The sequence below is a fragment of the Camelus bactrianus genome, chromosome 20 (assembly GCF_048773025.1).
Source record: "Camelus bactrianus isolate YW-2024 breed Bactrian camel chromosome 20, ASM4877302v1, whole genome shotgun sequence".
In the NCBI taxonomy this organism is placed as follows: domain Eukaryota; kingdom Metazoa; phylum Chordata; class Mammalia; order Artiodactyla; family Camelidae; genus Camelus; species Camelus bactrianus.
This window is the reverse complement of record NC_133558.1, coordinates 8,716,724-8,738,585: the sequence shown is the minus strand read 5'-3', so window position 1 is coordinate 8,738,585 and position 21,862 is coordinate 8,716,724. Positions and strand designations below refer to the sequence as shown.

At 41.1% G+C, this 21,862-nt stretch overlaps 2 protein-coding genes across 2 annotated transcripts in view; one reads left to right on the top strand and one right to left on the bottom strand.

Moving 5' to 3' along the window:
- RANBP9 (RAN binding protein 9) overlaps positions 1-15,840 on the top strand; it is a 73,805-nt gene extending 57,965 nt beyond the window's left edge. Inside the window, 5 exon segments of the mRNA XM_074348119.1 lie at positions 873-1,017; positions 4,322-4,443; positions 6,060-6,211; positions 11,877-11,988; positions 14,848-15,840. Of these exon segments, the coding sequence (XP_074204220.1) occupies positions 873-1,017; positions 4,322-4,443; positions 6,060-6,211; positions 11,877-11,988; positions 14,848-14,978 (662 nt within the window). The 3' untranslated portion in view covers positions 14,979-15,840.
- Positions 15,841-16,525: 685 nt separating this feature from the next.
- Positions 16,526-20,363, bottom strand: NOL7 (nucleolar protein 7). Its single transcript, XM_010945700.3, has 8 exons — positions 20,056-20,363; positions 19,913-19,973; positions 19,238-19,296; positions 17,928-17,959; positions 17,587-17,668; positions 17,140-17,261; positions 16,983-17,060; positions 16,526-16,702 (listed from the first exon to the last, which is right to left on the bottom strand). The coding sequence occupies exons 1-8, from the start codon at positions 20,313-20,315 to the stop codon at positions 16,626-16,628; spliced, it is 771 nt and encodes a 256-aa protein (XP_010944002.1). The 5' UTR covers positions 20,316-20,363; the 3' UTR covers positions 16,526-16,625.
- Between the last annotated feature and the right edge of the window lie 1,499 nt (positions 20,364-21,862).

Sequence of the window (21,862 nt, the reverse complement as noted above, 5' to 3'; positions counted from 1 at the left end):
CAGAGATATTTGGTAATGAGACAGTAATTGTGTGATTTAATAAAAGTACAAATGTGAAGGCGGTGACATGGCTGTGGGTCTGAAGCCACCCGTCACCGCGCCCAGCGGCGAGCTCTCTCTCTCCCAGCTGAGCCACTGGCAGGAGTCAGGGCTGCCTGTTCATTCCCTCCTCCCCCTTTCTGGACTCACCAGTTTATTCTCTAAGGCTTTTGATGTTCTCTCATTTAAAACTCTCTCCTTTTGGCTTTTATGACATCACTTCTACAGGTTTATTTCTGACCCTTCTCAGTCTTTTTTTCTTTGCTTGTCTCTTTATGTCTGTTTTTCCCAAGGTATTATCTTCCCTCTGTACATTTAATTCTCTGAAACAGAAGTCAAATGCTGTTTCCTTCCCTTTCACAGAGTAATACTTCGCTTTTTCTCAGCCAGCATAGACTTCCCTATGGTGCTGCCTCTCAGCTTATTTATATCACCATCCTATATAACGAGTGTGACTCTCACATTTGTGTCCTTAGCCACACCCCCTCTGACAGCGAACAGCATTTCAGGCTCAAAGGCACAAAGCCTTAGCCTTGATGCATTCGTGTGTAAAATGGGGCTATGGTAACTCTGGGCTTCACGGTGAGGGGTTGTGAGGATTAAAGGAGACCCATAATTAAGCCTTCAATAAATACAGGAGATGCTAATTACAGCTCACAATGAAGTATCCTGTGTTCTTTCAAAGAAGTTATCCATTTGTTTTCTATTAAAGTAGTCCATTGACTTTCCTATATTATAAAAATTTTAAATACTTAATCAGCATATGGTACATTTGTTACAACCTTCCTGTGTTTATTTCTATTTTTATGAAGTATCTCTTCTTTTTTCCCCAGGTTTTGAAAGTTGTAGTAATGGTGTAATATCAAATAAAGCACATCAGTCATATTGCCATAGTAAACACCAGTCATCCAGTTTGAATGTACCAGAACTGAACAGTATAAACGTGTCAAGATCACAGCAAGTCAATAACTTCACCAGGTAAGGGATTTCTGTAGCTTTTGCATTACTGTAAGCAGCCCTAATTACAGGCATCATCATTTCTAACAATTCAGAAAAATTGAGTTGGATGGCCCGTGGGGGGCACCCGAGAGCTCCCAAACCCCGGAGACTGAACGGGTGGGGAGTACGTCCCCCAGAGCTGTCCACTCCCCTGGTGTGCACGCAGGCTCCTCCTCCTGTCCTTCCTCTTCCCTCTAGTGGGGTGACGGGGACACATCCCGGGCTCTGCAGTGTCGTCTTCCTGCCCCAGCAGACCCGTGCAGATGGCCGCATCATTGCCATTTGTTACCTTTCCAGGTTAAGTCCCTAGAGTATATTTCACGTCTGCGGTTAACATATGTTTACAACTTTTTTTTTCTGTGTGGGCTTATTTTGGTGTAAATGTGTAGTGTTTCCTGAGATCCAAATAACTAACTTTGCAGAAATCTTTGTTGAAGAGAGCCTGTTTTTAAGTACCTTGTGCCTAGCAGATGTTTGAGTCATTTAGTAAGCATATAACATGAGGATAGTATTGAGGACCTGTTGGATGTCAAACACTCCGCTAGGCATGGTCTCCACTTGAAGAGCTTTGAGAGAAGAGATGTCTCTGTCAGCATACTATGACATCCTCAGGCTTACTATTCATGAAACCTAAAGGTTCATGAAATGTGATCATTTGAATTGAATGCTGGCGTGTGAGAGCAAGTTGTTATGAATTCAGCCTGCCCAGATCATCCAACATCTGGATCTCAGTTCGGTTCAGGACTAGTGGAATGATCATTTTCTTTTTCACTGAAACAGTGGGTAGATTTTATCTATTTGATGTTAATTTGGTCTTGGAACATGAATTGGTCACACTGCATTGTGGTGAAATGTTCATCAGTGCAAAATCCTCTCACTGAAGGAGAAGGAACCTCATTTATACCATGCATCTTCATGGAAATATTCTGGAGAAAGGAATATGTGTAAAAATCTGTATTTCAAATTTGGAGATTAATCAGAATTTCCAAGGTATCTGTCACAAATGACAAAAATTTACTGAAGTAATGGTTTGTGTGATACAAGTGATAGTGAAGTCCCCAAAAATGGCAGGAGAAGAATAGTAGGAAAAGGTACTGTCTTTTGCTGAGGTCAGGGGAAACGACATACTAGAAAACATAAAATTAGAATATCATATATAGTAAAATATATATATAGTAGAATATCATATATAGTAAAAACTTTGCAGGAAATTTAAAAGATTAAACCTTTAATATTTCATCATACTTGACAGTGTTAGTTCTGGACCACTGATAGAGGGTCCTGCCATAGTTTGAGGATAGGATTGCAGTCACTTCGTGAGTTTTTCTCTTGAATACTGTCCTCAGGCAGGAAGTTGCTAAAGAAACCAGTTGTCACCTGAGTTGAGGGAAGCAAGCTTAGCGGAAGGGGTGATGACACAGCACCCTCTTTGTGTTCAGTACAGAGGAGGAGAAAGTGAGCTCTTAAACTACTTTAAGCTGTTAAACAGTAATAGTTATTTTATAGTTGGTAATGGCTTTCCTTACAACCACATTGTGAAGTAGGCAAAGATTGTATTAACTGTGAAAACCATTTTACAGATGTAGAGCTGAGTACCAGAGAAGTAAATAAATGACTTTTTTTTAAGGTTGACAATCAGTGACTAGCAAGTTGCAGAACTGAGGCTCCTTCCCAGGATGCCTGATTCCAGACTTGTGCTGCTTCCATCATACCCCGATCTACAACACTCTTCTCCCTCCCTCCCATCCTACCTTCTGTTCAGGCTGTAAAAGTCAAGTTCAGTTGTTACCTCTTCCAGGATATTTTCCTTGATTTATATCCCTACCAAACGTTGTGTCACTCGTGATGATGTAGTACTGATTCTCTGTCATAGACTCACTTTATTAGCTTTTTATGGTTCTTCATTCCTGGAGGGCAGGGCTGTTTCATTACATCCTTAGCGTCTAACATGGAACATGGCTCAAAGCCTCTTAAATGTGTGTTGAATGAAAGTATCCCTCTCAAACATTATATTAAATTGTCAAAAACATATTTTATTAATAAGATCACTGAAAGCTATGATCTTAAGGATAGCACTTTAAAAGTTTTCCTTATCAATTCTCAAATTTCATCAAGATACCAAACAGGCTTCTCTGACTGATGAAGATGCCCTACGGTCATTGCCCCCTTCTTCCCAGATCTGTGTCTTTTTGCCCTTAGAAGCTTGTGTGCGCCACGCACCCACGTACACACACTTAAACTCACACGCTCACCCACACTGGTAACCAGTGGTTACTTCCGCTGGCATTATGCACAGAGTGCTTTTTGCTTATCTGCAGTCAATGATTTTTTTTTCTACAAATGAATATACACTGCTTCTTTAATGAGAAAAGGTCATTTTTATTTAAATATTTCCTAAATTTTCATTAAGTGTCTCCTTCTAGGCTGTATAATCATTACCTAGATCTTCAGAGGAGAAATCTTAAAAGTTAGATATATCTTTTCGCTTGGGTTGTGGATGGACTTGAAGGGCATACACTGACAACTTCAGCATGTTAGTGGTTCAGTCAGTGTGAGATGAGTGAAAATTGGAAATGCCCTAAGTATCTCCAAAACAGCGCCTTAAAAATTAGGATTCAGCAATATTTTAGAGTCTTGAGCTGTAAGAAAGCCTGTGCAAGAAGAATCGTGCTGGGTTCTGGAAAGGTATGAGGGGATGAGACTGCGTGGTTTTTCAGATTATTGTCTACCTTTGAGAGAGAGTATATCTTTAAGTAGTGAGGACAAATGCCAAAATGTCAAGACTAGTAGAGAAAAAGTAGTCTAGAAGCGAGCTGAGTATGAGGGCAGGGGAAGAAATGAAGTGGGCGGGCTCCAGGAGAAGTCTGTTTTGAGAGGGAGGCTTTTTCCCTTACATGGTGGCATTGAATGCTGGGGTGAGAACGGGCAGTTCTGGGGCAGGAGTTGATTAACAAAGAATGAAGTGCAGATCTGAATTTGAAAAACAGTGGAAAGTATGTGTTGAAATACAATTTCTCCCTATTGATAAAAAAATCACAAAACCACTGCATTTTAGTACATAAGCTTTTTTCCTCCCTTATCTCTAGGAGTATAAATTTGTTGAAAGTCAGCTACATGTTTGACTTTGAATATATTCACAATTTTAACTAAATACCTTTTTTCCAGATTGCTGTTGCCTTATGAAGTCAGTTGATAAGTAGGCTATGTAGTTGAGTAGTAATTTATTTTAAACTGAGCTGCAAGTATGCTATTTCTAAAATTAGGTTTGTTTTTTCATTTTCAGTAATGATGTAGACATGGAAACAGATCACTACTCCAATGGAGTTGGAGAAACTTCATCCAATGGTTTCCTAAATGGTAGCTCTAAACATGACCACGAAATGGAAGATTGTGACACCGAAATGGGTCTGCAGTGATATTTCTTACATTTTTAATAAAAATGATGACTACAAGGTTATGTTTTTACTTGTACTGATTCACAGCTGATGCACATAAATCAAATTTAAAGATGTATGTGCCATTGGATTTGATAGTAATACGTATTACTTCCCTTCAACTTCCCTGTGAGAGTGGGTTGCTGGAGATAGTAACCTTTCCGTATCTGCTGCAGTCTTCTCTGCGGAACCGTCTGCTTCTGCACCCGTAGTGCTGTCGTGAAGCAGCGGCGCTAGCTTGGCGGTGTGAAGCCCCCTTTCAGTGTAGCCCATAAAGGCCAGATGGGTAGAGGTGATTTTATAAATTCTAACCAGTTTCTTAAAGTCGTTTAATGTTAATTTATGTGACTCTGCATAGTTCAGTGTCTGGCAGATAGGAGGTGCTCAAGTACGGACCCCCCACCCCCACCCCACCCAGTTACGTGGCCGAAAGAGAAATCAGTGTGTGCGATTCTGCTTTGCTGGCAACTTGTGTGGTAAATTGTACCATAAAGTTAAACCATCAGCAAACTTCCCCATTAATTGGAGAGTGAAAATTATTGAAGCTTGTAAATTATTTGTCAGAATTCTAGGACATTAGATTTCTTGGTATTTTGAGGTTAAAAGATACTTACTCAAATTGTTAGAAAAGAAAGTGGTTTATAAGTGCAAAGTTGCTCTGCTGTTACACACAGCCACCTTGCTGTGGAGGATTATGTGTTTCAGTGTATGATTCACTCTTTCAAGCAAGGAGTATGATTGCAAAGGCAGCGTGGTTCTGCTCTATTAGACATCAGTAAGCAACCAACATTGAAAGAGTAATCTGAGCGTAGTGATTAAGAGCAGGAGGTTTAGAGCCAGATTACCTGGATTTGAATTCTGCAACTGCCACTTATTAGCTGTGTAACCTTGGACAAATTACTTCAGAGCTCTCTTCCTCAGTTTCTTCATCTGTAAAATGGGTGTAATAATAACTGCCTCATAGCTAATCTGTGAAAAGCCAGTAGCACAAAGTAAGTGCTTAGTAAAATGTTAACTATTATCATTAGTGATTTATATGTTGTTATTAGTGATTTATACTGTTATGTTATTAATCAGTGATTATTGTCAATCAAGATATACACTAAAATTTTTTTCTGAAAGTAGTATTTTTCTAAAAGTAGTGTAATTAACCCTTTTGATTAGTGTAATATGGTGTCTTCTGTGTTCTTACCAGAGTCATTTAGTCTCTTCTATCTCTGTTCTGCGTCAGTTATAAGTAGCCTGAGAAGCAGTTACTTTTTTTTTTAATGTTGCTTTAGGTTTAGAAAATTGTGCTTAACTTTTCATAAAATTTTCTCTGACGCATTGTACATCCTAACGCTGAAAGAGTGTCACCTGACTTTCAACTGCAAGGTAGATACTGGATCTTAGACTCTTGAGGCCTAAACAAAGTATACCTTTTAGCTGCAAAGTTCCATATTAAATTACAAATAAATCTGAACATATAGGTAAAATATTAGGAAGTAGTTACTAAATGAGACGTCCAAAATGTTGTGAGCAATTTATGTTGATTTCTTCATTGTCCAGTCAGTACGGTAGTAAAATACCTGTTTATTTTGCTTACAGAAGTTGATTCAAGTCAGTTAAGACGCCAGTTGTGTGGAGGAAGTCAAGCCGCCATAGAAAGAATGATTCACTTTGGAAGAGAACTACAGGCAATGAGTGAACAGCTGAGGAGAGAATGCGGCAAGAACACAGCAAACAAAAAGATGCTGAAGGTAAATTTGTTTTCTCTTGAAAAGGTATAAATTCATCAGAGGAACTAAAACGTAGTTTTGTAAAACACGGAGCAGCACTGGAATTCTAGTTGGGAACCTTGGATGTGAACTCCTCCCTGGCTTCCTGCCCAGGTGAGAGTGGAAGCGTCTGGCAGGGTTGGGCAGCTCTGCTTCGCCAGAGAGCACACTGGACTCCGAGTGAAAAATGTGGGTTAAACCCCAGTTCTGCCACTTCCCAATCTGTGTGCCTTGGTCAGCTTGCTTTCTTAGTTTTATCTTCTCAGCTGTAAAACTAGCAAAGTTACTAGGATAAATGTGAGTGTTGCTGATTATAAATTTGAGATTTTTTTATTTTAGTAAGCATTGTTCAGAGTTGCAGCACATTGGATGTATAATATGTGGCCTTTACTTTGATGGTGATTAGTGAAGGTTGGGTCATCTTTCACAGAATAGGTAAAATACGTTTTCTAGTCTCTTCTGGATTGCTGCCTGTGCTGGTTAGTGAGGTAGATAAAACAAACAGTTCAGTGAGTTAGCCACAGTTCTGTGTCTCAGCTGAAGACTGAGTTTTGCCCTCCCTTAAATCAGCACTGCAGCTGGTTGTAGAGATGACATTTTCCATAATCACAGAAGTCCCACCAGTGCTGTAAGCCTGCGAAGCGCTAACCTAGCCATTGTTTTTGTTGCTGTTCTGTTTTGTTTGTCCTGCATTAGGTTAGGCTCAGAGATGATTCGTTAGGAAGATTTTCTCCTGAGTGTTTTGAGGGAAGTCCAAAACAAAATCAAAGGGGAGATGCACGTAGTGGCCCAGGACACATAGTGGCCCAGGATCGATGCTTGGATACAGAAGGAGAGGGCAGGACTCCTGTGCTCCCTTCCTGACCTGGACAGAGAGAGGGCCAGTGAGCAACACCTAGTAGCGCTAAATGTGGCGTAAATTCAGCAAAAATGAAACAGCTACCTGCACCACAGCCTCAGCCCAGCGCCTCTGGACAGAGGGGGCCTGTCTAGTCTAGGATGGGTTAAGGGGCCACTTATACACACCTCAAGATAAAGGCACACATAACTTGATTCTTCCAGATTGGGAATTTTCATCGCTATGCGTCTTTGTAGAATCGTTTCTGATATCAAGAGTGCTAAGAAGTTTAATTCTCAGACTCTATTACTGTTTCAGCTATCGAAAGCCATTCATTTGGGGAACTTCTTTGATAAGTACTGAGGTGGTTTTAGGGCAGTGGTTGGCAACTTTTTTGGTATCTAAACACTAAAAACTATTGAAGATTCCCAAAGGGCTTTTGTTTGTATGAGTTACATTTATTGATTTTACTCTACTAGAAAGAATACTAAAATTATTAATTTTTAAAATAACAAAAATCATTACATATTTATTTTCATAAAAATATTTTATATTCCTAAAATAAACAAAAATAAGAGTAGCATTGCTTTACATTTTTGTGAATATCTTTAATGCTAGGTTTAACAGAAGGTAAGGGGGAGGGTATAGCTCAAGTGGTAGAGCGCTGAGCACGCGTGCAGGAAGGAGGTCCTGAGTTCAATCCCTAGTACCTCCTTTAAAAATAAATAAACCTAATTACCTCCCCCTCCTGCCAAAAAAAAAAAAAAAGAAAGTAATGCAATAATAAATAAATAAAATATTTTAAAAATCCCAGAAGATAATCTGGATTCTCATACCTACTTCTGCATTCAGTCTGTTGTGGTATCATACATCATGTGGCCTCTGGAAAACCCCACGGAATAGTAGTGAGAGAATGAGAGTAAGAAAAGAGTAATATGTTAGTAATACGATGAAAATAGTTTTGACCTCTGAAGAGCCCCTGAAAGGGTCTTGGACCCAGCTGTCCCTGGACCATACTTTGAGAACTGATTGTTTTAGGGGATATCTGGGAGTATTGAGTATGATTTTATATAGTGCCTTTGAAATTTTAAGATTTCACTCCATTGCTTATTCTGTCTTTGATTCTAATTTGCTTGAAGCACAGGAGGTGCCATTACATGGCCTATTAAAGATATTCCTTGATTATATATTGAATTAAGTGAAGATGTAACTGTTCATCTAACAAATGTGGATGGCTTTGATTTTGCACCTCTGACTTCTAAGCAAATGCCAGCTCCTTTCAGAGATTGTCCTAACATTCTGAGCGGCTTCCCTCCCACTCGTCAAACTTATCTTGATCCAGATAGAGATGAAAGGAGTAATGGACCAGCCGCTAAGCACCCAGAGAACAGCGCTGGAGGGGCTGAGGGTAACACACAGAGAACACGTTTCTTTACCATGGTTGAGAAGGCTTAGAAATTACCACTTTTTCTTTTCTTCTTCTACTTCAGGTCACGAGTGACTGAAGTGGGTTTTATCATCTTTAATTTTTTTGAACTTGCACAGACTTCTGAATCATACATACGTACGTAGAGAGAGAAGGGTTTGGCTCAGGGTGAAGATGAGATTTACCAAGGTTGCCCTGAGGTACACGTGTCTGCTGCAGCCGTGGTTCTCTTGACTGCTGTCTGGTTTTCTCGGTCTCCCTTTCCTCTTTTCCTGTTCTTGGTTTCTGTTGCTTTCTGCCTGAGTCTGCCAGGGGCTCCCGAGAGGAGCGCCTGGGTGGTGCGCAGGGCGGCTCCTAGTCTGGTGATAGAAGCAGAAGTGGGGTCACGGAGATGCACCCTGCTTAGAAACTGCTACAGATTTTAAGCCAAATGTAAGCACAGTTTGAGAGTCCTCCCTAAATGCCACGTTTCCCTCAGAAATTATTCCCACTGAGGTAATGTTTTTTCTAAAATGAAAAGCAACCCATAATCCATGCTGTTTCACAGGCATTTTCAGTTTTGTGCCGTAAATCCCATGGGTGTGGATTTCATCTGATTAGTAATTGTAGTTACCCTATTTTGTATTGTTCTTATTTATTATCATAAAAGTTTACTTCCATTTTCTATGCGTTATTGACAATTTAAATGGCTACATGATATTCTGATGTGTTGCTTTATCAGTGTATTTAAGCATTGCTCTATTTTTAGAGTTTTTATTTGCCTTTTTTCAAATGCTTTAGTGAACACCTTTATACTTGTACCTTTATGTTTCTTCTTTAAAATTACTTTATTGGAATAAAGTCCCAGAAATAGAATTACTGAGTCAAAGGAGACAATTTTGTGGCTGTTGCTACATATGGCTGTATTGTTTTCCAGAAACCTCCACCAGCTCACCGGCAGGAATAAAGGGATGTGCCAGTGGGACTCCTACCTTAACTCTCCGTCACTGGGTTTAACATGTATCTCAGAATTGCTTCTTCGCATTCCTTTGGTTACTATCACCAGTTAGCTTTACAGCGGGATTTAAAATATCAATGTTGCTTTGTTAATTTCATTCCTCTTCTGAAAGAAAAAGTTCTAGGGAACTTGATGATGTAAACCTTTTTTTAAAGGTTTTGTTAGTTTTCTTGCTTACAGCTTCACTCAACTTGCAAGCTTTGCTTCTTAGTGTTCTGTGATCCATCTAAAATCAAGTCTAATCCATGTGACTCCTTCATTTAAAATTCTGTTTCCTTGTTGGAAAACATTCAAGCTTTTAGGGTGTTTTGGGATCTAGCCCCTTACCCGTGGTTTCACCCGTGCCTTTTCTCCTTCCTCCCAGCCTCAGTTTCTACGTAGCCTGAGCCGACTTCTGTGACAGCTTCTGTGACACGGTTCTGCGTGTGAATAAGCGACACACAGAACATCACTCATTTACATGTCTGCCTTCTGCACAAGACTGAGTCCTTGGGACAGTGACAGGGTCCTGGTGATCCCCATCTGTCCTCGGTGTCTGGTAGCTGTGTCCAGTAATGTTTATTCAATTGTACTGAAAAGATGAGGGCAAAATTTTAGACTTGTTTTCCTCATTAGATTTGGCACTTACTGAAGGCAGTACAGTGCTACTAGCTGTGTGGTCGTAATCTCGCCGCCTCGGTTTGCTTCTAAGATGTGCGTAATAGTTCCCGCCTCGTAGGGTTATTGTGAAGATTAAACGAGCTGTGATCCACGTGAGCGCTTGAACCACGGCCTCACACAGTGTTAGTGCACAGGAAAGTACTAACGGACCTTTTTCTATGAATTTTGCTTTAAATACTAGAAGGTATAAACAGAATGGTCTTGATTTGAGATTTGGGACTGCAGCATCTCACCTTTTTGGTAGCAAGTCAGGATGTAGAACCAAGAGGATAGTTTTGTGCTTGAAGTTTTATGTAGCAGTTATTCCTTGGACAAATCCTTTCGTCTTTTAAATATTTATCTGCTCTATAGGGATATACCTTATTAGATGGTTGTGAGGTGAATTAAAATTAAATAATGATTGATTAGAGTTAGATTTACAGGCTAGGATATTAATACTTTCTCCATCAGTAAGTTTGGATTGGGGGGAACCAGAAATAGAACCTAATAGCTCTGTGGGAAGCAGTGTCTTAAACACCACTAAGCAGCAGGGCTCGCCATCAGCAGGCGTGTGAAGGTTTTCCCCCTTGAAGCCAGCAACCATGCATGGCTGCAGGTGGTTCAGAGTGCTATAGTAAATAATTTTTATCTTGAAAGAACTTGCAGTCATAACTGGGGCAGGAAGTCTTATGGGAGTGAAGTTCTCCACAGGGTAAGACTGGCGGGCCGTGCGCGCCCGGGGGTGACCTCCGACGGCGCAGCAGTGCCTGCGGGCAGTTCTTCTCTGGTCGCCACAGCAGGGAGGCCGGTTCAGCTGACGGGGCGAGAACAGAGCTGAGCACGAGCCTTCCCCCCACTAGTGGGATGACTAGAGGGGTGCGAGCAGCTTTCCCTGGGAGAGTGTATTCTGTAGAAATGTGACTCTTCAAGTTCATCGACCAGCATTTTTTAAGTGATGTATCACTGCATTCGCTGGGTCGGTTCCGCAGCACGTGTGCAGGTGTCCTCTGCACATATGCCTTCTGATTTGGGAGGGTGTCCTGCGTTTGTCTAACTACCAACATCTGCATCGTAACATTACTCTGGAGCAGGGCGTTGATCATTTATTGAAGGATTGGCGTGAACTGACGTTGTTAGTTTCATTTAGCTCAGTTAGTCCCCATGGGGCTCTGAAATAGAACCTCTTACTATCCTCATCACACAAATGATGAAACTGATACTTAGGAAGGTTGTTTTTGCCAAACGCCACACTGGTGATGCAGCTTAACTTGAGGCCAGTATCTGAAACCACTGTAGTTACGCATCCCCCACAGAAAGAAGACAGAAGACAGAGCCGCCATTTGAAAAGAAGACTATGTGTCAGTGATCATTTGGGCAGGTCCGATCCCTGTCAGTGGTAATAAATTGTAAAGCATCAGAATGTTCTTTCTCTTTACCTTAACCTATATTAGCCCATTCCACAGGAATTTGTTTTTTCCATTTTTATCTATTTCTGTTCTGTATGTGTTGTAGGAATAAGGGGAAGATGATAGAAAAGGGCTGTTTACAAGAAAAATGAAAACAATTTGGGCTTTACTACATAATCCAGTTGTTAAAAAATACGTAGCCTCATAGTTATAGGGGTAAATGGGTTTAAGTGTTTGTCTAGTGCTTTAAAGCCGTATTTTACCTGTGTCGCAGCTTGAAACCATGGTGAGCACAGTCACTGAACTATTTGAATTAAAAACCAAATTGCTGTTTTCAACAGGACGCATTCAGTTTACTAGCTTATTCAGATCCTTGGAACAGCCCAGTTGGAAATCAGCTTGACCCAATTCAGAGAGAACCTGTGTGCTCAGCTCTTAACAGTGCAATATTAGGTAAGTGAAGCCAGAAAGCAAAACTTCCAACTAGTCTCTTCAGTATTTGAGAGACAGTATTTATGCTGGTATTTCTATTTTGGTAAAATGATAAGGGAGACGTTTTCAACATTTTAAAAATTAAAATTACCTTAAAGTATAGAAAACTTCCTCCAGTATCTAAATGGATGCAGATGGACTAAAAACAGTACACTGGGGTGCATCCTGTGATGTCCAGAAAACAGAAGTGTCTGTGTGAATGTGCAGAGGCGTTTCCAGCCTGAGCACCCACGTCACTGCCCCCACCATGCTTACGATACAGGCACAGGATTCCAACCCTTGGAGACACATATTTGCACTGAAGTCCAGCATGTTTAACTTCATGCTGTTACGAAATGAAAAAGGGGGAGGGCAGAACAGCAATGAACAGTGAGACTTAGCCGAGGGGAGCGTGAAGTGAGGAAGTGGGATTTGCTGTTCCTGATCGGTTGCCATTCCTGTGAGCAGCTCACTGCTGTGAGTGTGGTATTTATGTACTGAACAGATCCTTTTTATGGGAATTCTGTAACTGCACATTTTGTGCATTTATATGTAAACTATACAGTTGATTGTTTACAGAAAACTGTGTTTTAATATCTGGGCAATTATTTTCAATGGTAATTTAGGTAAGAGTGATTTTTCACTTTTTTAGAATGTAATTTCCCAAGAAAAATGGAGACTACCAGTTTAGAAACCTGTTCCATGCTGCTTGGCCCTGTTGGGTTTGGGGGCTTTGAGCGCATGTTTCAGACTGTCTTAGATGAGAGCAGTGGCCTGGAGTGTTTAAACAGGGACACTTGTCACAAGGGCCAGGGCTCATATGGCCGGAATGTAAAGGAAGTTAAAAATTTAAAGTATTCACATTTGGGCCTTAATCTGCTTTTTTGCCCATACAAAGGTCATTATGAATTCACTGTGTGTTAAGGTCTACTACTGAAGTTTTGGAATAGTTTTCTTAAATTTAGAATTTGTATACAATAAATAATGTGAATTTTGTTTGGTTAATGTGTTGTATTTTCTTTGGTTATATGATTTATTTAGCTCTGTTGGTAAGAGTACTTAGTACCAATGCTGGGACTGTGGGGCAAATTATGATTTTACTAAAATTGTCTTTTCGAAATGACTACATTATTGGTAGTCATGAAGCCCTGACTGCTTTATATCTAGGTAACACTCAGACTTGGAAATAACTTCTGAAGAAAAGTGACCAGTTTTTCTGTGACAGTTAAAAATCATGGGTTCTCCAAGGGAATTAACATTTTAAATAGTAAACGTCTTAGGACCATTATCCAGGATGTATATATACATTCTTACATATTATGTCATATATTGTGTAGTTCAGCTATAAATAGTGCATAAATTTATTAGAGGTTTATAATTCCTGCAAAAGTAATGACAAAACTATTAAATTGCTGTGGGTCTATGTATGCACATAGCTTCATCTATAGTGCGTAAAGTTACATTAATTGTATGTAATTCCTGCAAGTGCCATTGTGCCAAAAAAAACGGAGGGATGCTTAAAACCAGATGCCTCCCTTGGCCAAAATAAAACTGCAGTGAAGTGCTTACCGCTGAGCAAGGTTTCTTCCCTGGGAACCTTTAAGAGGTGTTTTTGAAAGGATGTTTCCTTTTCATTGTTTGTTATGTTAATTTTGTGTAAAAATTAAATTGTTTTTGATTCTGGCTTAGGCAGAATTCGTTTTATAAAGTCAGTCCTACTTAGAGTTGACAAAAATATATCACCATCAAAACTGAGCTAAATGGCACGTTGCCAGAGAACAGCCAGTACTTTAATCATCTTAACCTCTGGACCACTCTTCACCAACCTGTATATCTTTTCTTGCATATTTTTATCCTAATATCCTCAATCCTGTTTTATTTTCTCTTTTGCCTGTAAGTCCTGAACCTGCTTCCTTTCTATTTTTGCTTCAATCCTTCTGGAATTTTTCCTTTATTTTTCCCATCACCACACTGCAACCTCGGAACCAACCACACACAAGGAACCTCACCAGCCACGTATCCCTGTTCTTGCCTTGCCGTCAGCTGTGCGTATGGACTGATAAGTCATTTTACTAATTGGGATCTGCATACAATTAAAATTTGGACATCTCCACACAAGGAGAAATTACCAGCTTCTATGGGTTTGGCCACTTTTATCATTCGGTCAGCTTTTCATCTCTGTCAAAGAACAAATTTTGGTAACTACTACATTTATGCTATAGCTGTCTGACAAATTTCTGGTATGTAGGACCCTGAAAACTTTATCGGTGACTTTTAAAATGTTTGTCCTATCGATTGTAAATTAACCCCTCAAATTATAGGGTGGTTTTTGCTGTTACCGCTCAAGGTCGCCATCACCATGTACTCCCTTACCACCCAGATAACGGAGGATTAGGCAACCTCTGTTGGGTCCTGTCCCCGGAAGGGGAAGAATCCATCAGTGACCTACTGAGAGCCTGGTGCCTTTTTCTCTGGTAACATCAGCTGACCTTGGTGAGGTAGATGAGAAATACTAAATATTCCTTACTCCCCATTGCAGACATTGATTAAAAATTACATCTTCCCCCTCATAGTTAATATGGAAGTTTTTGAGTGTCTAACACTTTGGAAGTCTAATTCTACAAGAATTTTTTTATACTTGAACACCCAGTGACCATAGTACCTTGTCAGAGTAGATGTCCAAGGCACTAATCATTTGCTAAAAAACCCATTTTTGCTAGTTAATTAAGAGCAGGATAGGTATTAATAATTTTGTAAGTAACACAGTATTTACCCGATTGAGAGATGTTTTTTAAAATGTCTTGCTAATTGCTATTTCCATTTTTAATAATCTTTCCTCAGAAACCCACAATCTGCCAAAGCAACCTCCACTTGCCCTGGCCATGGGACAGGCCACACAGTGTCTAGGACTGATGGCTCGATCAGGAATTGGATCCTGTGCTTTTGCCACAGTGGAAGACTACCTACATTAGCTATGCATTTAAGGAGCTCACACTTATATTGTGGCATATAGTCAACATGGAAGTAGACCAGCTCTGCTGATTGGAAATTTAGATTTTTTTAATTATGTACTGGGGACAGGTTTTTGTCGCTTTACATTGCTTCCTAGTTTACAGCATGATGCAAATGATTTTCTAACTTAGTGTTAGGAGAAATTATTTTCCATCTTTAACCTCTTAGTTGTCTAAGAGTTAAATATTACTGAATTTCAGACATCAAATTATCATCACAAATCCTTTGAAACAATTACCTAAAAGAAACCAAAAAGTCCTGCCTTCTTTGTTGGGGGGAGAGAGGGGGAAGGAAACGGAGCAAGTTGTGTTTGTGTTAGCATGTGGGTGATGTAAACTACAAAGTGGGAGGCGTTCTGACCCCAGCTCCCAAACAAGCATTCAATCAGTGTAACTTGCAAAATGCATAAACATCCGACGGTTTGAATTTTTAGTGTTGATGGAAGAAATCATTTTTAATGTGTACTGTAAAACTTGAAATACTCAGGAGCTGAGTGAATATGTTTGTTGCTACTTACAATCCCGACCTGTTAGTCCCAGTAGTTTTGTTTTAACATGGTCTTTTCAACTTTGTTTCCTGTTTAACTACAGATGACTTCTGTTGTAGACTCACAAGTTTAACTGTTGTATTATAACAGTATTACATGTCAACAGTGTGGTTATGATCTTTATTATTTATATAAAAACCAAATATTTAGTCAATTTACCGTGTCTTAATTTAATCTTTGTACACCTTCCATTTTTAAGTGCTTAAATGAGTACTATATTGCAATAAAAATGTAGTGATATAATTAACCAGCCATTAAAAATTTACTTCTACAGATACCAGTGTCAATGGTTTATATACTAGGTGCTTGCATACTTTTTGTAATTAAAATGAGGACAGTTAAAGTGAATGGTTGGTACTGTAACTGAGTCCTGCAGCCTAAAACCACCTTCAGTTTACGGGATCAGGATCAGGCCTGATACTGTGGGTGATACAGAAAGCAAGCAGGAAATTAACCTTTAATCTTACTTTCATAATCATCATATGGCATGTGACTTGCAGTTTTAAAGCAAACCCCCAAACTGGTTAAAAGTGAATGCAAACAAGCTGCTCAACACAAGAACCATATCCTTTGGTTTGCAAAGGTGTTCGTTGGCTGTATTTTGTACACTGAGGCTTGAACCTTAAAAAGAACAGATGATTTATCTACACTTAGATACTGTATTCTTCCACAGAGTCTGTGAAATTCTTACCAACAGCACCAAAGTGTCCAAGTGACTAAAGCATCTGAGAGCTGCAGGCAAGACGTCCTGCAGCGCCAGCTGCGGGGCAGGGGGGGAGGGGGGGTAGTGGAGGCGCCCTGCCTGTGTGGGTGCTGCTTGTCTTCAATTAATGGACAAACAAGTCCTTTTAAACTGCTTTTTCTTCCAGGACCCTCAAAGACTACAGGCACGATTACACTCCCAGTGTGACCGGGCGCTTCCTCAAAGAGACTGACGGTTTCTGTAACGACCCTTTAAAATGACTTATAAATGATTTATTAATTGTTTTTAGAAAAATGAAATCCTTTAAATAACTAAGTTCTGTACATACAAAGTACTCGTTCTTCATTTAGCTTTGATTTACTTCTTAGAAGCTTTCATCTTTCTGACCATCCAACGTCTTTTAAACCTCTTGGCATTTTGCTTTTTCTGAGATCCTAGAAATAGAAGGTTTTGTGCAGTTAATGAAGAGAAAGAATACGCAAAAACAATTCACAAATGTTCTAGATGAAACATGAATGTAAATATTAAAACTAGACACATCATATGCACATACATACTACACTGGCCACGCCTTCAGAAGCAATTTCCAAATAATTAATGGAAGCCATTGTATGAAAAAAATGAATACTTCATGAGAATTTATTATCTCTTTAAAAGTGAACATTATTCAATATATAAAACTATCACATTCAAGAGACCAAAGCTGGATCTTACCCCAGGCATGGTTCAAAAACTGGGCTGCAGCCTTTTTCACCGGTAACCTTTTGTTCTCAAGAGACAGGAACTTGTTTACTAGGAAAGATAATTATTTATCACTTTTTTGTTTAATTTGCAGTTAAAAGAGGAGAAAAATAGTCCATAGGAAAATTACCAGTAGTTCTGTTGGTTCCTGGACCATATAAGCAATTCTGTATGAAGGCTTTGGCTGCTTGTTGCCTTGAATCTCTCAAATCTTGGTCTTTAAGCCTTAGAGCCAAGTAGCTTTTATTCTGGCTGGTGAGCAATTCAAAAGGTCAAAATGAGGCCATGCTTAATTTCAAAATAAAGTATTTTTGTTAGTTGACTCAAATAGTGGGGAAAACCCCCATACACTGTCTGTATATGCACAGGTAAGACAACGAATACAACTAAATCACATGGCTACTTTACAACTAATGTTTACATTTTAGTAGAACAAAGAAATGTTTCATTTTTATATAAATATCAAAATTTTTCCAGAGGATCCAGCCTGAAACTGCTGCTAATTAAACCAATACTCTCCCTCCCAAGGTGGGAGTCACCTTTACATCCTATACACAAAAAAGATGACTCTTCTTACCCAACAGTCTGTACTTTCTGCACATTAGCTTTCTTGGAGTCACTTCCTTTCTCAAAGTCTTCATTTTTCTTCTTCAAATTAACTAAAAAAATAAGTTATATTTCTGAGTAGCATTTGTGTAAAAATAAATCGGGAACATATACTAGAGTTCACTTTAAATATCCACTACACATTGATTTGTTTGTGATTTTTATTTGTAAGAAACAGAAGAGGCCCAAGCTAAACTTGGCCAGGCCTATTCCCACGCTGTCTTTCTCAGGGTCAGTAACATGTGACTGCAGATAATCTGCAAACACGCCTGACACTTAATGTGAAGTTACTTAAATTAGAATAGTTCGTACCTTCTTTCAACTTTCCGGGTGATTTCTTTAGACTAAGGAAAAACAAGAAAAAAGCTGATTGGGATGGCAGATAGCAAAGATTACTCAACTTGTTATAAAATTTCATCTGGTTTACAAATAAGACACCCTCATTTTATTACCACCATTCTCAATTTCTACTTAGGATCTTTAATCAGTTTTGGAAAAAAAAGACACACAAGCGAACAATTCCCAACTCAACAAACTAAATACTAGGATGGGAGTATCTTCTCAGAATTTAAAATCTAGGAGTATATTAGCAGGCTTCCAAAGAAGGAGATTGTTGTAGTTAACAGAGGTAACGTGAAATTTAAGAATTATAATAATACAGTATTTGAAATATGAAGTGAAAGGTGGTAGGCCTGCCCCATCTTTTTTAGAGAGATGTCAAAGGATTAATTCAGTTTAGACACAAGAAATAGGGATGGAGACAAGCACTAGACTGGCCTAGTGGAGAGAAAGGTAAACTGGCAAAACACAATGAGAGAGGTCTACACAGAAGCACTTGCACAGTGGGAAAGCTAGCGGTGGAGGAGGTAATGGGGTGGAGGGAGGCAGAGAAGGGAGAGGTGACATTTGAGATTGGTTTTGAAAGATGAAAGGGACTCTGCCACCATGATGTATGTATTCAGAATCTGAATAACTCTTTGGAAAAGTTCTTTCATTGAAAATTTGAGAACTACAGTCCTCGGTAAAAAATACAAGGCTAAACTTCTGAACTGAAAGCAGTTAAGAGGTGACAAGGGGAAAGATGAGAAAAACAGCAAATATTTAAAAGTCTGAATTTAGTACAGTTTGATTCCATGGCATAAATGAGGAAGAGGTGGGCAGCATTCAGCTTTAAACATTTAATGGCTATTAAAGCTGTTAAATGAAATGGGAACAAGGAGGAAAGATGGGCTGGTGGCAGGTAGAGCAAGTGTGGGACAGGCTGAGTTTGAGGAGCCTGTGCCTGCTACGTCACTAAAGGATAGATTTCAAGACAGTTTTATTCACACCCTCTATCCTGTCCGGAGTACAAAGACAGTGGGCCAGGTTCATCCAATTTACTGAATGAACGCTCTGGGATCAGCAACTCAGAAGCTAGAGTTACCTATGCGAACGAACAACAAAAATTTAAAAATGGCAAAAGGCTGCTAAGACGTGGAATATTTTCCTCCACCTTGCCCACTAAATTCCAACATCTACTGTGTAGCCTTTTAATTTCAATTTGGCTTCAAATAAACATTTGTACCAGTATGTAATTCAAAGATTGTGCATAAACAAATAATACAGCAAGATCCATTACTTACTTAGTTTGTGAAGCTGTAGTTAACTTCTCTAGAATAGTATCTGGAAGGAGTTTCCTTTTCTTAAAGACATATTCGAAAGTCAATAAAAAGTGAGGTACGTGATATTATACCCTGGATTGCTTCTGAAACTATTTTAAGGACAGCCCTACCTCTCGGCAAGGAAATGAACTGGGCTGAACACTTCACTATCTCTAAGCTGTGGGAAGACTGGGACCAGGAAACTCAAAACCTAGTCCCCATTCTTCGGAAGACTTGAAGACTGGAAAGGGTGCCCACTGTATTCCAATCTTCACGTCACGGTTATACATTAAAAGCACTTAAAATCACGTCCATCTAAGATCAATGCTGTGGCCAATCTGCTAAACATCAGAGAGCAAACCATTCAACCTCTACGTTTCTAATGCCCTGAGTTTACAAAGCCCTTCACTGAATCCTCACAGAGACCCAGTTTCAGATAAAATACCTCCGCTGAGTGTCGGAGGTGGGACTGACCCTACAATTTCAAGGTCACATCGCTTCCCACTCGCATTTTCAATCGGTGAAACGCAAAAAGCACAGGCATCTTGTTTTCACTATTGTCTGAAGAAAACACCAGCGACTGTTCCCCACCCCATATCCTACCAGCTCTGAATTCTACCCGGAGCCAAGCTGTGAAACGCCTCCCTCCCCTCTAACCTTTTGTTCGATGAATAGCTCCTCACGTCGCTTCCTCTTCTCCTTCAGAAGCGTTTTATCCCTGGGAAAAAAGGGTGACAAGTCAGCGCGGCCAGGGACGAGAGGGAGGGGAAGGGGTCGCCGCCCGGCCGCGGGCTCCGAACCTGCGCACGGTGTCCCGAACTCGCCGCTCCTCTTCTTTCGCTTCCGCCTGGGCGCTGGCGAAAGTCAGCTCCTCCGGGGCCTCGTCGTCCTCATCGTCTCCTTCCTCGTCTTCCTCCAGCGGCTCGGCGGCCGCGCCGCTGCTGGGCTGCCCGAGCAACAGGCCGTGCTCCGCCTCCTCCTCCGAGGCGGGCTGGCCCTCGTCCACCATCGCAGACGCCGACGCCGGGGCACGAGACGCGCGCGGCCGGAGCTGCACCATGACCCAAGCTGCGTCGTACCGTCTGACCTCTGACCCGGAAGCTGTGCCCAAGCAGAGCGTGGCGTAAAGAGCAGGCGACGCGGGTTCTATTGCCCTCTGCAGTTTCGGAGGCCCCGCTGAGCTACGCAAAGGCGCATGCGCAGAGCGGGGAGGGCGTGGCCTAAGGAAAGTCGGCGGCGTTCCCTCCCACCCGGCTCCGAGGCTGCGCGTGGGAGGCGTCGCGGCTCCCTAGTGGTCCACACCTGCCGGGACGGCAGCGGGTAGTTTTGGGTCTTGTTTCTAGGCGGGGTAAGATCTATCCTGCTGCCTCCTCGGGAGGGATGCTGAGAGCAGGGTTGACTGGGTCCCCACGCTCCTCGAGGCGGGCTGGCGCGGGTCACGCCGTCCGGTGCCCAGGAACCGCTGACCGCAGGCCCCAGACGCCGACTTTTTAGGTCCGGGATCTGCTTGGTCGATCCAGTTGATCAGTATTTGTAGATTCGGCTTCCTTCACTCCGCACTCCCCAAACAAGTGCAGTTTCAAAAGGAAGAAGTGGGCTACGGCAGCAGGACCCCGTGCCTTTCAGTGTTTTTGTCCCCGACGGAAAACCAGGTCGACAGACACAGACTTAACCAATCTTCGGCCCCAAACGTGTGCTTGGCGGCCTGGGCCGGCCTCCCGGAGCGCCAGCCCTCGGCCGCTGCCCGGCCGTGCCTCTCTGTTCCGCGTTCTCCCCGCCGCCTCTCCCTGACGGTTAGTTTACTACTGTCTGACTCCCCGGTTACAGCGTGAGCTCCCGACCCGCCTGGCTCCCTTCTGTAACCCGGACCTTGCACAGTGGCTGCCCACCGCTCATCCCGAAACCGGCAAGAGAATGGCCTCACCGTTACGTAGTGAACGCAACCCTAGTATTGTGTATATCTATCCCCCGCCCCCGAAGCTCCCCAGTACACGTATTTCATTTCCTAGCATACGTGGCTCATCGTGATCTTTGTTTATCTTCTCCCACCCATTACACAGCAGCAAATGATTCATCACTCTCTGAACAAACCAAGCTATTTCCTACTTGCCTTGCATCTGTGCATGCGGTTCTGTCTACTGATACACACTCCCCCACTTGGAACTCCTATTTATACTTCAAAACCTCCCACCCAGGATGACTTTCTCTTAAAGCCTTTCAAGCCCCTCAGCATCTACCCCATCCCCACTCTGCCCATTTCTAATTGCATTCTCCTCTGAATCTTGCACACATTTCTGTTACTGTAGTTTCCACACTTTAATAGTGACAGTTGTCCCAACCAAGTCCCTGTGAATTCCTCGAGGATAAGGTCCATACAATACTAATCATTGTATTTCTAACATCCATCATATGGTAGGTGTTCAGTAAATACTAAATTGAACAATCCTACTTCACATAAATTTTGTAGTATTTTCAGTTCTCTTTTCATCATCTCTGATTTAGAAGCAATTTCTAATTTAAAAACAACAAAACCAAAACATGAACAAAAATGGCAAAACAGAAACAAAGCTGCTGGTACCAACAACCTAGCAGGAAAGCAGTTGCAAA